The following is a 16489-nucleotide window of genomic DNA, read 5'->3' as shown; positions in this document are numbered from 1 at the left end:
GGATACAATTTTAACAGACTAAGTTTAAGCATCAAATCCATTTCTCTTCAAATGTCAACCCTTATAAGATAATATACCACGAATTTAAGATTTTAAAAGTCTTTATGTTCATTGAAATTGTTAATTGGTTAAACATTCATAATTGTTCCTATTAGGTGTTTTGTTCATTTAAAAAATCGTGTAGACACTGGCTTGCTCAGTGATTGATTCAAAGCAAGAGATCGACGATATGTTTTGTTCACGAATGAAAGACATCCACGGCTCAGAAACACGCCTATGCTTAATCACGCTTTGTGGCTACGCGGATGTTGATCCACAGACACTTGTGAAAGCATGTTCACCGTGGCTAAGAAGCTCACTACAACTTTGTAGCTCTGACAATTTACTGTAATAATACAATATCATAACAGCAATATAATCCAACGCTTATCATCCAATATAATTAAACACCCTGAAGTTACTTTTCCATGGTGTGGTAGATGCTTTATTTATTATGTTTGAGCAGCTGATTTCCAGGCACAAACTGCACCACAGGCTGTACATGTAAAAAGAAAGCGATGACAGTGCTAATCATTTCTGCTTCATAAACAACTTCTCAAACAGTTCTGTGCTCTGAGCGGTAAATTTACTGGCCATGACAATATAGCAAGTATCTGGATGGTAAATATTAACCATTTTAAGAAATATTTTCTTATCAGAACATAACCTAAATATTCACTAGCGTTTCCCCCACTCACTATTTGTAGGGAAACTGCGCCCCCTTCTGTTTAAATCGCGCACCAGCATCTGAAAATGTACTAGAGCAAATCAAAATAATTTTTTTTTTTTTTTTGCTAAAGGTGCATACCTCGGTGGTAAATAACTTCAGTACAGAAAAAAAAGAGCCTAATGCTCAATCATGCTTTGTTCAAATAGTGCAATCTGGTAAATAAAATAAATAGCTTATACATCTGTAAGGACACCTACGATTTCGAAAGTGAAAGAAGTTACAAAAGGACACATAAAAAAGCCAATAAACTGTCTTTTAAACGTTGAAAACAGACTAAAGAGGTTGTTATTTATTTTAGAAGGGTTCACACTACAAAAAAAAAAAAAAAAAAAAATCCTGAAAATAGCACAGCAGTATATCCTCCTCTTCAGGACTAAGACTGGAGTATTATAACCAACCCCTCTCCATTTCAGTGTCTTTATTTTTCTGCCATCCTCCAGAAGGCAGAAGAGTAAAATCACTATGAATTAGTTGAGTGGATCACAATAATTCAGGATTTTTTATTTTTCTTCTTCAAGCGTTAAAACGTAATAATCTCTTCCACTTCCACCGTAACAATCTTCACTTCCACATTTCCTATTTATTTATTTACCTTTCCTCCCCTCTTATCTATATATATATTTTTTCCCTTTTATTTAATTATTTTCTACATCCTACAACTCCTTGACAACTGTCTATCAACCTTTTTTTATAAGTGCTCTTGTCCCTTTCGGTGAAACAGTATTTGGTTTTCCCTTGCATGTTAAAGTGCTGAATCTCAATGGTGTGCAATCTGTTAAAGGAATGGAGAGCTACTAGCACATAACACACAAGTTAACACACACAAGTAAAAAAGATTCAAGGTACTTCAAATACAGTTTAGCTGTTTCAATTGTATAAAGCAGGGGTGGGGAACGTTGATCCTGGAGGGTCTGTGTCCCTGCAGAGTTTAGCTCCAACCCTGAAAAAGAAAAACCTACCTGTATCCTGAAGACCTTGATTAGCTTGTTCAGGTGTGTTTAATTAGGGTTGGAGCTAAACTATGCAGGGACACAGGCCCTCCAGGATCAACGTTCCCCACCCCTGGTATAAAGGTATCATCAACATGTAAAATAAGACTTCTGGAAGTCATGCCAAATGCGGAGAAGATTCTGTGGGTTAAACCCATTCACTATAATGCGCTTGGCAAAAGTGCACCTTTCATACTTAAGTCTGCGCACCTCAAAAAGATTACCAAGTCCCAGAAATGTTGTCGCATACATTGGTTTCACACCCAGGACGTGTAGGCACAACCCCACATAGACATCTTCGAGTGGAATTGGTCGCACAAATCTAGAGGCCCATGATATTTTTCTGGCCAGGTCAGTAGAAAAGACATATGCAGCTCCAGACACATATGGAGGATACCAGGTGTCTGGGTAAAGATCCTCTGAGATATACCATTTGTTGAAGCGGTCCCTGTGAGGAACAGCATCTGAGATGACTGATCCAGAGATGTAGTCTTTCCTGGAAGACTCGCCCTGGTCATGCAGGTAGTCCACCAGGTAACGTACATTGAGAAAGATATCTGCATCGATCTTCATGGCATACCAAGCACCCTGGCAGTAAGTGGATATCCAGTTCATAATCATCATCGTCTTGATTGTGAGATTATGGTAGCTGTCCACAAAGTCCATTTGAATGATGTCCCCATATTCCTTGCTCTCCCTCTCCAAGTGCTCCTGCAGTACTGGGTCACTCTGTACAGGCTGACCAATGACAAACAAATGCAAAACGGTCACATGAGGAATCAAGCCATCTTGACCCCATGTCCTTCTAATAGCAGTCCTCGCCTTTGTGTCTTTGAGAGTCACTGGGATCATAAGAACCAGGAAAGGACTCTTCTTCTCACACAGTTCTGCTTGGTTCAGAATGAATCTGTATGTTGATGGTGAGATCACGTCATAGAGCTCCTTGGGTGTTGGAGTCTTCATCGGAAGTAGTGTTCTGTTAAAAACGAGGATAGCTACATATGTTACTAACCCAGCTACAGCAAAGCACGTTAAAAGTTTATATCGCGATCGTTTCCACATATTTAAGAATAATAAACTGCCTCACTAACGTAATGGAAAGTTACGAAACTTTAATGTCATGTTCGCCGTTATATTGCCTGAGACGCACGCACGCGCTTGTTTATCAAAAGTGCCCAACCCTTCTCGAGAGGTCTTGAACAGCTCGGATAAGGTTTTTTTAAACGTCAGCTATTGAAAACCAACTGCTGGTTTAAATAAAGCAACTTCCATTTTCTATCGAACATAAATGGATATACGCACGAGCTATTCCAGCTAAACTATGACGGATAATTACAGTATGCTATCTTAAACATTTTACAACGGGGGAGTGTGTTATTCTGAGTTGCCAGATAACTATGGGACAATCTTCCTCTTGTGGTTTAATGGCGAATAACTCCTTAGGAGCATTCTGTGGGACATTCAAAAGCGAATGAGTGATTTTATAAATGAGAAAGGAGTGACGTTTGCTTGGTTTTAGTTTCACTACTAAATATTTCGTTTCTGAATTTAAAATGATAAGAACCCGGCACAAATACAAGTAAATATCCAAACCGTCTCCACCCATGTAAGCGCATTTGTATCTCCCAATCTGGCAACAAAAATGTTACTAGGAAGCATATTGTTGCACTTTGATTGTCGACAGCCACAAACGAAACGTTAATTACAAACATTTTCGGAAGTCATGAAACACGCACATTCAAATTAAAATTTGCAGAACTAAAATAATACAGCAGCAGTTTGTAAAATTGTAAGTGTTACATTTGGCTCGTTTTGAGTGTCCAAAAAAGCACACTACACGTGATTTATTAAACAAAACAAAACAAAATCTGTTTTATTGTAAGGGGTTACAAAGAAACACCTGTTGTACACCCATTTAATATACAAACAAACAAACAAACAAAAATAATCAAATACCAAAACGAGACAATTTACACAGCATGGGATCAGTGGTTTAGTCGATATAGGGGCGAACACGAAGACTTATTCTGTATATTAATGAAATCTTTTTTTTTTTTTTTCTTCTTTTTTTTTCAAACAGACATTTCATATGAGGCTATGTGTACAATAATTCCTATAACCTCGCCATTACATTTCCTTCATGAATCTTGAACATTATACATAATGCTCATAACTGGTGTACACAGCATCAATTAAACCAAAGATTGAACATAGATCCTGCCTTTGAATTTTGTTTAATTTAAATCTTTTAGAGGATAACAATCAACAATTTAAGATACCTATGCTCTGTGACTGAATGCCAGTATAGTTAAAGGGTACAGGAAACACAACGAAAGGTGCATGTAAATGAACACTTAGCAGTAGCCTACTGTAAATGTACCAGAAACGGTTCCAGAAACGTGCCACTGGACATCAGATCTGATAAATGCATGAGTTGAGGGAGAGAGAAAACAGAGCGCATGGGTAGGCCTACTTAGATTTGTCACAGACAGACTAGAAAGAGATGAAAAAATCTCTGAGCCTCCCCACTAGATATTTTTATGCAGTCCTGCATTTTAAATGGTGAGTTTTTATCATATACCATTAAACCTCTCACCCTAATTGAAAAGTTAAAAAGACAATAATTATAGAGGCTAATTCACAGCCAGGGAAGAGGCTCTAATGGAAAACTACCGCACACAAATATCCAACTCTCTCCACTGTATTTTATGTGATATACAGAAAGAATAGTATTGTTATTTTTTAAACTTGAAAGCACCAAGCCAAACTCAATATCTGCCCTCCATCGGCATTGTTATATATATATATATATATATATATATATATATATATATATTACTGGAGTGACTGTCTTTGGTGTGCTTATGATGTACAGGCACAGTGTGTAATGTTAAACACTTCACTATAAGTCTGTTGGTTTACTGTCAGATTGAGGTGCACAGAAGTGGTACACACACAACTGTGTATGGGCTGTAGCTTTGAAATGGGGCAGGGGGATGGGGGGACATTTTTTGTACTTGAAAAGGAGAGTGTAAAGAGCAGGCTGGGCTCCTGGCAGTGGCTTTGGTAGATGAAGGGGATGAGATGATGCAGGAGAAACAAGGGGCGAATGGTCAGCAGATGAGGGTTGGTTGGTTCAAGCCAGAGTGCACTGGTTTACGATCGCTTTCTCCTTCCCTCAAAATTCCTGAAGTTGGTGGGCCTGATCTTCATTTCTGCAAACTCGATGGAATGCTCATGACCCTTCCAGTGGAACCAGTTCACACCCTGGAGATAAAACAATTTGAAATATAAATCTGTGACTAATGTGTATTATTACTGGGCTAATAAACATAAACATATTAAATTTGTACCTTGCTATGACTGTTGTCTCCATATCGGCCCATTATATTCACTCGATGACAGTTCTTGTACCAGAAAGCCCCCTTATAAGACAGAGCGCAGTTTGTGACCGCTATATCGTGGTCATTATCGTAGGTTGAGAATGGACGGCCATGGTGATAAGTCATTGAGTCACCTTTAAAAGAGAATTACAAAATTATTACAAAATCAGTCAGATTTTAAACCTAGCAATGAACAATTTACTTTTGAGCATAATATAATATACGTATACTACATACACGTATTATACACTGCTGTTCAAAAGTTAAGCTGTATTGTTTAAAGAAACTAATTCTTATATTCAGCAAGGCCACATTATATTGATAATATAAAATAAAATCTATTTCACACAAAAACTGTTCATTTGAAACTCCTATTTATCAAGGGATCCTGAATTTTTTTTTTTACAAAAATATTAAGCAGCACACCTGTTATATTATAATGGTTTCATTATAATGAAGACTGGAGGAATGGCTATTAAAAACACACTTTGACTCCACAGAAATAAATTACATTTTGAAATATATTCACATAGAATACAGTTATTCTAAATTTTAATAATATTTCACAAAAAAGTAGAGGCTGGTGAAAGTATAAACAAGGCTTCAACTGCACAAACTGCTTCCACTTCGAGAGAAAGTGGCAGGTGTGTGGGGATTCCACCGCTTGCTGCATCCTGTTTGAAAGGGCAGTTAAGCCAAAAGTGTAGGCCTACAGTACTACATGCACCGAAAACTGCTTGATGTGCAAGTGTGCACTTGAATTTCCTTTCGCTGCATACTGCACTTATAATAAGTGCTATTGTACCAAGCACATCACACTCTATTACTTAATCATTCGTTCATTCTTCTTTTTCCACTAGAAGATTTTCACACTAAAAGCTGCACATACTGTATACATTTGCTTACATCAACAGGCCCTTTTTCTATGTAAACGATTTAGAGAAAGTTTCACACTTGATTGAACTATTAACACTTTATACCATCGCCTCAGTGTGAATTGTCATATCACCCAGCCCTAACATGCAGTAATGCTTTAAACATTTGACAAGCTAGTTGATAAAAAAAGAACAACAGATTAACTATCAAAACTGATTGGCTTAGGCTATTTTTCCCCTTATCTTTTATTCTTTTTTATATCTATTCATTCATTTATTCTTTCATGTTAACTAAAGGCAACTCTGAATGATGCACTATTTTAACTTTATTCAACAAATACAACTGACATGACATCAGAATTTTTTTTTTTTAATATGTATTTAAAAACAAATATCTGAAATACTGACTATCCCTGTCTATATATATATATATATATATATATATACATATATAGGGAAATATATAACACAAAACTATTAGGAATTAATTAGAAAACAATATGAACACTATAACACTATATGTTAAAGCAGAGAAAGATCTAAGACTTCACCTGCAGTGCCGCTGTATCCTCCAACATGCACTTTGTAGCGACTGCGTGGTTCAGAGACTGAAAACTTGTCATACTGCGCATACGCAGACTCGCCCTTATCTCTGAGGTCCACACGCAGCTCATACTGCCCAGAGGAGGTGATCTTATGCAGGTTAGAGAGTCCTGCAGACACACGGAATGAGATTTGTAGACCAACATGCTCAAAATTACACCATATCATAATACCTTAGGGCCTCTATACTTCCTATTGCAATATTAGCAATCTGATATGTGTGCACAGATGTAAACATACCCAACCAGAATTCATCATTCAGGTCGCCAAAGCCTGCAGTGTAGTTCTTCCAGTTTCTGAAAAACTCCACTTTACCGCTCTGCCGTCTCACAAAAACCTGAATGGAGGTACCACAATATTAAAATGATAGTGTTTTTGCTCTATCTGTATAATGAGACTTTAATTTAACCCTGTAAAGCCTGACATACTAAATATTAATTAGACAAATGTGATATTGAACTGATCCTTTTTATTGAACCGTAGGAATATATATATATATATATATATATATATATATATATATATATATATATATATATATATATATATATATCACACACACACACATATATTGTTGTTGTTGTTGTTGTCATATGTGTGTTTTTGTTGTTTTTCTCTAGGATCAGAACAGTGAATCTTTCTATCCTGCATGTCTTTGAAAAGGAATTACTCACAATCCAGCCCCCTCCATCAGTGGTCATATCACAGTAGACCTGCAGAGGCTGAGACTCATCTCCACGCAGGTAAATCGTGTACAGGCCTGAGGTTGTTTCTCCATTTAACAGAGTCTGCGAGCAGTCTTTAGGAAGCTTGTACAGCACTCCGACTGTGATTAAGAAAAAAGTGTTTGACCAGAGGCTAGTTTATTTTGTTCAGTCTTCACAGCTAAAAAAGTTAGAGATCATGTAATGACGCTGTGCTTTGGCTCACTGGTGGTGAAGACTGTAGAGATGATTCTGCTTCTCTTCGGCCCAGCGATGGCCTGCAGTTTGACTGTGTACTCTGTGGAGGAAGTCAGCGGAGACATGCTGTAAAATGTTGCTGTGGGGCTGAGGACGACCTCCTGAGCAAAGAGAAGAAAACGAGGAACATTTAAGCACACGGTCGGCATTCGACCATGCATTAATAATCACTGTAGACCAGAAAAAATGACCAAGCTTCAGTTTCAAGGGTGTAAATCATGTTTAAAGTTTGGTTGCATGTTCAAACGGTCCACTTACCTTGACAATGCCATCAGTGGACTCATAGCTGAGGATATACCCGCTGATGTCTGCTCTTGGTGGCTTCCATGTCAACATGGCGCTCTCTGTTTGAATATTACTGACAGCCAGATTCTGAGGGGCATCAACATCTGCAGCAGAGGGGGTCTGGTTATTAACCTGGCATTCTTAAGAATTCTTAATGAAATACAAATGGTATAAGCATGAATTTATAATTGGCACTGCACAAATAAATGATTTTATGATTTCCACCAGATCAAAGGTGCTTATTTATTTTTCCCCAGTGGGATCAGATGTCAGGAGGTGTGCTGTTTTTCTCTACATCAATGAAATATTTCTTTTGTATGACTGTTCAGATGTCTTGTGGCGTTTGTGTGTAAGGTTGAGTGAGTGTTCCCTTTACCCGTGGTGAACTCTGTGGTGGTTGCAGCACTCTTGGCTGCTTCTCTGACAGCATAGACTTTAACGGTGTATAAAGTGGCAGGTGTGAGTGAGCTCATCCCAAACTCCACAGTGTTCCCAGACACCCGTTCCATCACTGGAGCCACTGACAAAGAACAGAACACACAGCTGAGAATCACTGCTTCATTGTTTTAGTCTACAGAAACAGCCTTCCCTCAAGAATAATGAATGACGGTCTGAGCTGTTACCACTGTCTGCGCTGTAAGTGATGACATATCCATCCACAGTAGCGATGGACGGCTGCCACAGCAGCAGAGCTTCAGTGTCAGTGATGTTGACTGCTGTCAGACCTCGTGGCTTATCCAGGGCTGAAGGCCAACAGATACAAACAGAGAGACAAGAGAGAAGCAAAATCACTGAGACGATAACTAGGCTTCTCCTAGACGAAAGCAAAAAACTCATACTTGTTGTACTGAATAATACAGAATTCTAGTTATGAATATGAGGCGCTAAAATAAAAATAAAAAACGCTCTCAGATATGACAGATATAATTCATTCTATAAAAGCACCTTATTTTTTTAATGTTTTATTTAAAATGCTAAAATGTAACTCAAATTTAACTAAAGTAAATATTAAACATTAAATAGTAATGAGATTACAGAATCTAAAATCTAATCAAGTTACACTACATTTTGACTTAAAAGTAATTACAGTGACTAATTACTTTGTATTTGCATTTCACCCAACACTGATTATGATAATATTCTAGTCGTACCTGTGGTGACTCTATCAGATCCTGGTTCACTCTCCTCCAAGCCCTTCACAGCGATGACAGTGACCTGGTAGGTTACTCCAGGGGTCAGACTGGGCAGCATGGCTTGGGACTCCCCTCCATCTACTCTCAGTGTCATAGGGCTTCCTGCAGGGGGAGACAGAACACTGCAGTAAACTACAACTAGCTTTTGTCACTAGAGGGCAGCATTGTCTGTGTTTACTTGTAATGCTGATAGGCAAGAATGCTGTGCTGATGGATAAAACAGTTTGGTTTGATTTATGATATGCACTGATAGATTCATGTAACTGAAGATGGGCCTGATCTAAAAACCTGCACTGATCACAGAGGCCAAAAGGACACTATGAGACTTTAGAGGGACATCTCTTGAATTCAATCAATTTATTTTGCCAAGACGGCAGTCTAAGATAACTTATGCAATATTTTACACAAGATGTAATTTATGATATAAATCGTAAACTGAGGAAGTACAAATAATATTATGATTTTCCAGCAGGCAACCATCCACATGCACAGAAAATCATACGGATAAGTCTCACTTTCTTAAGATGGACTGTTGGAAATAAGACTTTGCTTTTATTTCTAGAAGAAAAGATCCAAATGAGCTATAAATAGAACACTTCATTTCAAATGTGTGTGTGTGTTTATTTATTTTTTTATTTTTATATTTATTTTTTAAATAAATGAATACTTTGTTTCAGAAAGAACACATTAAATTGATCAAATAGTAAAGACATCTATAATATTTCTATTTCACATAATGCTGTTGTTTGAACTTTCTATTCATAAAAAATATATAATAATAATAATAATAATGTTGATCATAATAATATAAAATACAAAATATTAGACTAATTTCTGAAGAATCATGTGACACTGAAGGCGTCACTGAAGAGTAAGGGATGCTGAAAACTCAGCTTTGCACAGAAATAAAGTACACTTTAAAATATATCAAAACTGAAAACAGTCATTTTCATTTGTACTAATATATAGTAATATACAAACTTTTCAACTGAATTGTAATGTACATAAAAAGTAACTACTGAAAGCATAACCATGTCACTTACCCCCCTGAATGGGCACGTAGGTGACCCGGTAGCTGTCTACACGGTTACGGGGCAAAATCCAGTGAACAGCAGCCGATGTGTCTGTCACATCAGAAAAGCGTATCCCCTTGGGTGTTCCCAGACCTTGGTGGGAATGACACACACAGAAGAAACAAACAAAAATATACTGTTAAAATATAATGTGTGTTCAAGCATTTGACAAATAGGAGTTTAACACAAAACCTTTCCCAGAAAAAAAAGGAATTACAGTCTGTAAGAGAAACCAAAATACAGCTGGTGTAAAGAAACTCCTTGAACTACCCCATTTATCTTGTGGCAACAAACAGATGCATCAAAGTAAAGATTAAGGACATGAGGATGACCAACTGTGTGACCACAGAGAAAGGACGCGCATACAAAAGCCCTGGCCTTAAAGCTATGTCTCAACACTGGTCCTCAGAGTCTTGCGTGACAGATGCAAGCAGATTAACTTGCCCCCCAGTACAGAGACACAATAGTGTGACATGCCAACATCAGACACAAGTGGAAAATGAAGCTCAATGATATAAAGGAAGATTACCAGAGACAAGCACGCAATCAGGACAAATACACAAAATAGTTGGTCCTGCTTTGTAAATAAAACCTTCGATCACACAGCACATAAAGACAGACAAAGTAAAACAGAGAAGTCTTGGATGAAACTCGATGTTGTTCATTAGAGACTTTTGAGCTACTCAGTGAGGAAAAAGAATATGAGTGGTGTTGTAAATTTGTAAAAAATGGGAAAGTAGGTAATGCATCAACGAAAAAGTCTCCAAAAAAAGGTTTGCTGTGTTGTGATGTGAGTTTTGACAAAACTATAGGAACTAACAGAAACAGTAATGCATTGAGAAAAAAAGAGCTAGTGGTTCTTCCACCAGGTTCTCTTAAAAATCCAAATACCTGTTCGAGCTACGGTCAAAATGGGCTGGAATTTCTGTCCCAAAATGATCCCAAAGAGCTGGATTTCATACTTTGTATCTTCGGTGAGACCTGTCACCGCTTCTGTTCGCTTGTCTCCAGATACACTGATCTGGAGAGGTTTTCCCAGTCTGTTCGAATCGACGACTTTGAGAGTGAATGTATCGAAGATGTCTTCTGGTGCTGTCCATGTCAGTTTAAAGCTGTGCGGGGTGATGTCCGAGACCGAAAGATGCTCCACTTCAGGTTCGTCTTCTGGTTGACAAAATAATAAAGTTGCTCTGTCACTGTAAATTCTGTGGAATGTACTTAGAAGAGGTTAAATGGCCAAGAACTGCAAATGTGGTTCATTGAACCAATTTACCCCTTTTTGTGGTGTTAAAAACGTCATATACAGAAGGGGAAAACATTGCTGTATAAGAGACAATTCAGTGATTGTTACTCATGCATGAAAATAGGCTATTTTCAGTCATCTATCAGTTGACATCAGTGAGCCAGTAAATTTAATTTTGATATTTGGACTAGAATATGGAATGAAAAATGTTGGTTAGTAAAAAAAAAAAAAAAAAATGACATTGATGTATTTTCCACCATTATATTAGGTTCATATCATATAATAGCAGTCGTGCAGGGTTCAAGACAGAGCTGTTTTTGGACAATGACATATCCATAATAATCATACTGACAGATGGGCTCATCCTGGAAAAGCATTTTTGTCTTGTAAGAATGCCAATGACAATGAAAGATGTGCATTTTGAGAGGGACGTCTCTCGAGAAGCAATTGTTGTGGGAAGGAAATGTAAAACTGAAAACCTAAAGCTTCGGGGATGTCTTTGACAACATGAGAAATACATTGTGTTTTCAACAATAGCCATGTATGTTCCAGAACGTGGTCCAGTTTTAATATGCTGTGGTTTGCTCTTCGTGTACCAAGAACCAGTTACTGCCTCACACACATTTTACATATTAGTTTTACTTGTCTTTACTTTAGAAGTTGACGATAGCACCATACATTCAGTTGAGTGTATGGTGCTATAAGGGTTTTATATTAAGTATTAAGGAGAAGGTGGAGCATACTGACTTATTATAATAACTTAACCTAATTAAATGTATGCTAATCCAGTTAAGGCTGTACTTAATTTGATATTGCAAATGTATATTTTATTCTAATTGCTAAAGGCTGGTCAGAAAAGTCAAAAGCAGAGACATTTAACAATCCAACAGCCAAACTCTAAGTTTATAGTTTATTTATAAATGCAATAAAAGAAAAGTTTAGAATTTGGGTATTATCTTGTTTAATACTACAGAGAGAAAGAGAGAGAGAGAGTACGAGAGAGTACTTATGATTTATTATATTAATCTGTTCACTGGATATAGAGGGCTATTAACAAATTATGGAAATGGAATAGAAATTCAGTAGTTATACTCAATACTGAGATCAGATATGTTCAAAAAGCAATGTATTATTGTTCCAAACCAGCAGAGCCTTGTTGTCCTAAAACTAAACTTTTAAAAGAAAAGAAAAAAAGATCCTTGACCAGACTGAACCTCTTCTTCCTCTAAGTGGATGATGTGAAACAGAAAAGACATGTGTTGAATATGGAAAAGTGTTGGAAATGAAAACCGGCGAGGACAAATCCTGTGGAGCTGTCCCTCTTCATTAGCACTGTTCACTTGTTTAAGAGTGTCAGCAGTGTTTGAGGCATTTCAAGATTACTAACATGTGCTCTCCAAGGATCACTTTCATCTGATTGGCTTCTAAGTCGCTCCGGTTTGACAAAGAGGCATCTGTTTGTGGAGGCGGAAAAGGTGCCAGCTAACCTACAGAAACAAGGTCTGGAAGCTGCAGGCAGTTAAAACCTCGGAGGGGGATATCTGTGTTGACACGGCTAAATATTACAGTAGGGACATGCAAACCAACTAGAGCGAGAAAACTACTAAAGTTTCTGTAAATATTGTACACTTTTCTGATTTTAAAAGCTTGTATAACTCAAGCCAGAGCGAGGCAAGAGCTTGTGTGTCATGTGACACGAATAGAGAGGAGGTTAACAGAAATCCAATCAGTTCCCCTTCTCCTCTGCCTATTTGCATGCAGACTTGAGAGACCGCTACAACTGTGGCCCCTGCAGCCACTGGCTGATAAACGCCAAGAAAATGTGTGAAAGTGAGGCATAAGAATGAGAAGTAGTGCAGGGTCAGAGAACTGGGCGTGCATACTGAAAAGATCCTTCACAAGAAGCGACAAAAACTCCTCAGGATCACTTCCATGGCAGTACACCCCAGCCCAGTCACCATTCTATTGGCTGACTCTCTGGGGAGGGGCAAAACTTTGGTATGCACCTAATAAATGTATGTTTGCTACAATAAGACTTGTCTGGTATGCTGGTAGACTATAAATGCCACAAACTAAATGATTTAAATGGACTCACCAACAATGTGAGTTGAATGGCGCAGTCAATTACAATGAAAAAGCCATCATTAGTCTAACTTTATTTTGCCCGTTAAACACAAATGTACCAGCGATGACAGGCAGAGGTCATTTACTGCACCTGCAGGCTGTGCTGGTGATTATGCAGACGTGAATGTGTGGGGAGGCATTATGATGCAGTGCAGGTGTGCTCTGAATGTCAGTATACTTCAACATATAATTCAGCAGATGGGAAGAGTGTTGACATTTCACAGAACCTATTGCTGACTTAAAAGAGACTTGGTTTGTTAGTGCTTTGCACATGTGAGACATTATCTGCATCTGAAATCATGCACTGACAGAGTATGCATGTGCTGCAGCTGTAGTATAAATACAATTCGGAAAATATTATTCAACCATGTTGATATTGTCACGTGACTTACGACATCAGCCACATCGCTGCTCCTTGCTTTTTTACAAATACTGTATGATGTCCAGCGGACCATATGTTTTATGAAACTGTTTATTCTGACATATTACATTTGATGTATCAGTTGGCATATACTATTTAAAGAAATAGTCTTATTCAGACACTGGGATTTTTTCTGGATTTAGTCATGTTGGATGACGCTGTATATTACAATATTTAGAAGTTTGGGGTCAGTAAGATTTTGAAATCAGTTATACTGGATGTCGCTGAATATCTTGAAAATGCCCAAGTACTTACTTTACCTTTTATATTAATAGTGGAAAACACAAGAACTACTAGTTGGAAATGAGTTTCAGTACCAGATGATAGTCGATGAAGAGATGAATTCACTACTAAGACTGCTAAAACTGGTTGAAATAATAAATAAAATAAAAAAGTGTTTTAATTCACCATGTGATGTGATTAAATGCACATTAAAAGAGAAGAGATGTTAGTCGGTTTTGCTGCTTGAGACTCAGCATTTGATCCAAAGAAAACTGGAAAAGATGGCAGAAGATGACCAAGCTGGTCCAAGATTGGGCAAGAATTGATACCTGTGATGGCTTCAGCAAAGACAGGATCTAAGAGCTCTCCCTTGTACAGCCCATACAGAACGACTCTGTAGAAAGTACTTGGGGAGAGGTCAGTGACAGCCAGGCTGAACTCCTGGCTGGATAGTGTATGGTTCTGGCCATTAGATAAGTCATCTGGGCCAGATACTTCAACCAAAAAGCCCTCAACCTCTCCTCTGTCCAGCTCCCAGGACACACTGAAGCTGTCCCAGGACACATCAGAGATGGTGATGTTGCCCACCTGGGGCTTCTCTTCATCTGGATGACAAATAAATCAGAAGATAATTAATTTGGCAAGAAAAGGTACATATAGAAGGAGAACATCATAGGTAACGGTGACTGAACAGGTTTAGCTGATTTCTTAAGGCATTCTCTCTTTGATGGTCATTTTTATTTCTTGGATCCAAATTAATTGAAGTAAAAACAGAAAGATCAGAAAACAAACAAAGGACATTTAAGAATCCACACCCAAGTTTCACACTATTCAAAACAATGCAAGCATTACTAGTGGAAGAATAACTGTCAGAAAATTGTAGTGACAAACTAATTTGCGGTCTTTTCTCTTGCAACCTATTAACATCCATGCACCAGCTTGCTGAAAAAGCTTTGGTATTAATGGCCCTGAGAAAAGCCATTAACTTTTGAAGGTACTGCCTAGCCTGCCTGAGCAGAAGTACGCTGAACACTTCAAATATGGGAGACAGCCATGCAGTGTGGTGCATTGCAACCTTTAATTGAACATCACTGTGCATTGTCAGCATTCACAGGCAAAGAGGGGGCACATAGCTAAGAATTGCACGGTGGGCTAACCATTATCCTGTCTATGCACATTCAAAAGGGCAGAAATGTGGCATGCAAATAGGAAGCAAGACAATGTGGATGAATTGAATGACCTTCCCATGCTTAAGGGCCGGTTGTCGCTTTAGAAACCTGGAGATGAAACAATATGAAGCTGTCAAACAGCAAAACAACTCATTGATCATCTCGGGGAAATTTGGTGAAATTGATTCATTTTGCACAATTATCCAATTGAGTTCCCTCCAATGAAAGCGGCCCATGGATGCCTGAGGAATGGCCTTCACTGCACACATGCATTAATGGGAGGAGATAGAATAAAAGAATGGCTTTATCACTGTGAGATCCTCAAGGGTGTTTGGATAAAGCCTTTTTTGTAAACATGCACACTTCACATTTACAGTTATTTGGTGAATTTTCACAGGCAAATTTTTGCAAACAAATTTTAGTCATTTTAATGGGTATCAATGTGGGAAATTTTTATTTGTAAGGGTGAAAGATTTCCCTACAGAGATTTTGCAACAGGTTCAAACTGGTCTCAATGATTTGCTGTGTTGACCAACAGAAAGCCTCTTGGTTTGAAAGTGACTTCTGTGTAAGTTTTCCTTAATTTAAATAGCTACACTATTGACAATAGACTTTTTTGCCCACAAAATTTTGCTGAAATTTCACTTGACCATACCTAAACACAACATAACATAATATAACTTTGTGCATGCATTCTGTATGTGACTGTTTGCTCTCTCCTTTTTGGCCTGGTTTTGTCCCCATATGTTTCATTTGAAATGGTCTCTGTCATCAGATCTCCATGTTACAAGCTGAAACTCTTCTAATCATGCCAAAGCAGCATTCAGTGAACAGAAGAAAGCCCAGATCTTAAGGTCTCCCTGCCCCCCACTTTCCCATTTTCATCGGGTCTGAGGGAAGTGTATGCCCATATTTGTGCGCTGTATCTAAGGCCGATAATGGCTGCTGAAATAAATGCATTGGGATTATAGTACTGGTGAGTTCAGAGACAACATTTTAACAGGCGGCTCAGCATGTGTCCTATTTATCAGTCCACCCCACAGTTCATTGTGGTCAAATCACACAAATCCAAAAGGGGAGTGGGCTCACTCTGACGATTATCACATGAATGAGCTTTCTGTGCGTGTGTGACTGTGTGTGTTTGGGATCTTGAGAAACCCTATATCTGTTGTCTTGTC

General features: G+C 38.1%; 2 protein-coding genes across 7 annotated transcripts in view; both read right to left on the bottom strand.

Annotated features, from left to right (window-relative positions):
* Positions 1-599: 599 nt before the first annotated feature.
* Positions 600-3111, bottom strand: LOC128009406 (beta-1,3-galactosyltransferase 1-like). The gene has a single exon (XM_052592950.1). It carries the CDS (start codon positions 2818-2820, stop codon positions 1849-1851), a length of 972 nt encoding a protein of 323 aa, XP_052448910.1. The 5' UTR covers positions 2821-3111; the 3' UTR covers positions 600-1848.
* A 490-nt stretch (positions 3112-3601) lies between these two features.
* The window catches only part of LOC128009262 (tenascin), a 31963-nt gene continuing 19075 nt past the window's right edge, over positions 3602-16489 (bottom strand). For 2 of the 6 annotated variants that reach the window (XM_052592938.1, XM_052592937.1), the window contains exons 11-23: positions 14472-14747; positions 11024-11296; positions 10103-10225; positions 9018-9161; positions 8490-8609; positions 8243-8386; positions 7840-7970; positions 7550-7682; positions 7294-7445; positions 6860-6956; positions 6568-6729; positions 5112-5275; positions 3602-5025 (exon numbers count right to left, since the gene is read on the bottom strand). In XM_052592938.1, coding sequence (XP_052448898.1) covers positions 4915-5025; positions 5112-5275; positions 6568-6729; positions 6860-6956; positions 7294-7445; positions 7550-7682; positions 7840-7970; positions 8243-8386; positions 8490-8609; positions 9018-9161; positions 10103-10225; positions 11024-11296; positions 14472-14747 — 2030 coding nt within the window. In that variant the 3' untranslated portion in view covers positions 3602-4914. The remainder of the gene's footprint in view (positions 5026-5111; positions 5276-6567; positions 6730-6859; positions 6957-7293; positions 7446-7549; positions 7683-7839; positions 7971-8242; positions 8387-8489; positions 8610-9017; positions 9162-10102; positions 10226-11023; positions 11297-14471; positions 14748-16489) is intronic. The other 4 variants (XM_052592941.1, XM_052592942.1, XM_052592939.1 and 1 more) reach the window with 3 other exon arrangements.

Source organism: Carassius gibelio, chromosome A5, assembly GCF_023724105.1.
Source record: "Carassius gibelio isolate Cgi1373 ecotype wild population from Czech Republic chromosome A5, carGib1.2-hapl.c, whole genome shotgun sequence".
NCBI classification, from domain to species: domain Eukaryota; kingdom Metazoa; phylum Chordata; class Actinopteri; order Cypriniformes; family Cyprinidae; genus Carassius; species Carassius gibelio.
This window is presented reverse-complemented; position numbering and strand designations above follow the sequence as displayed.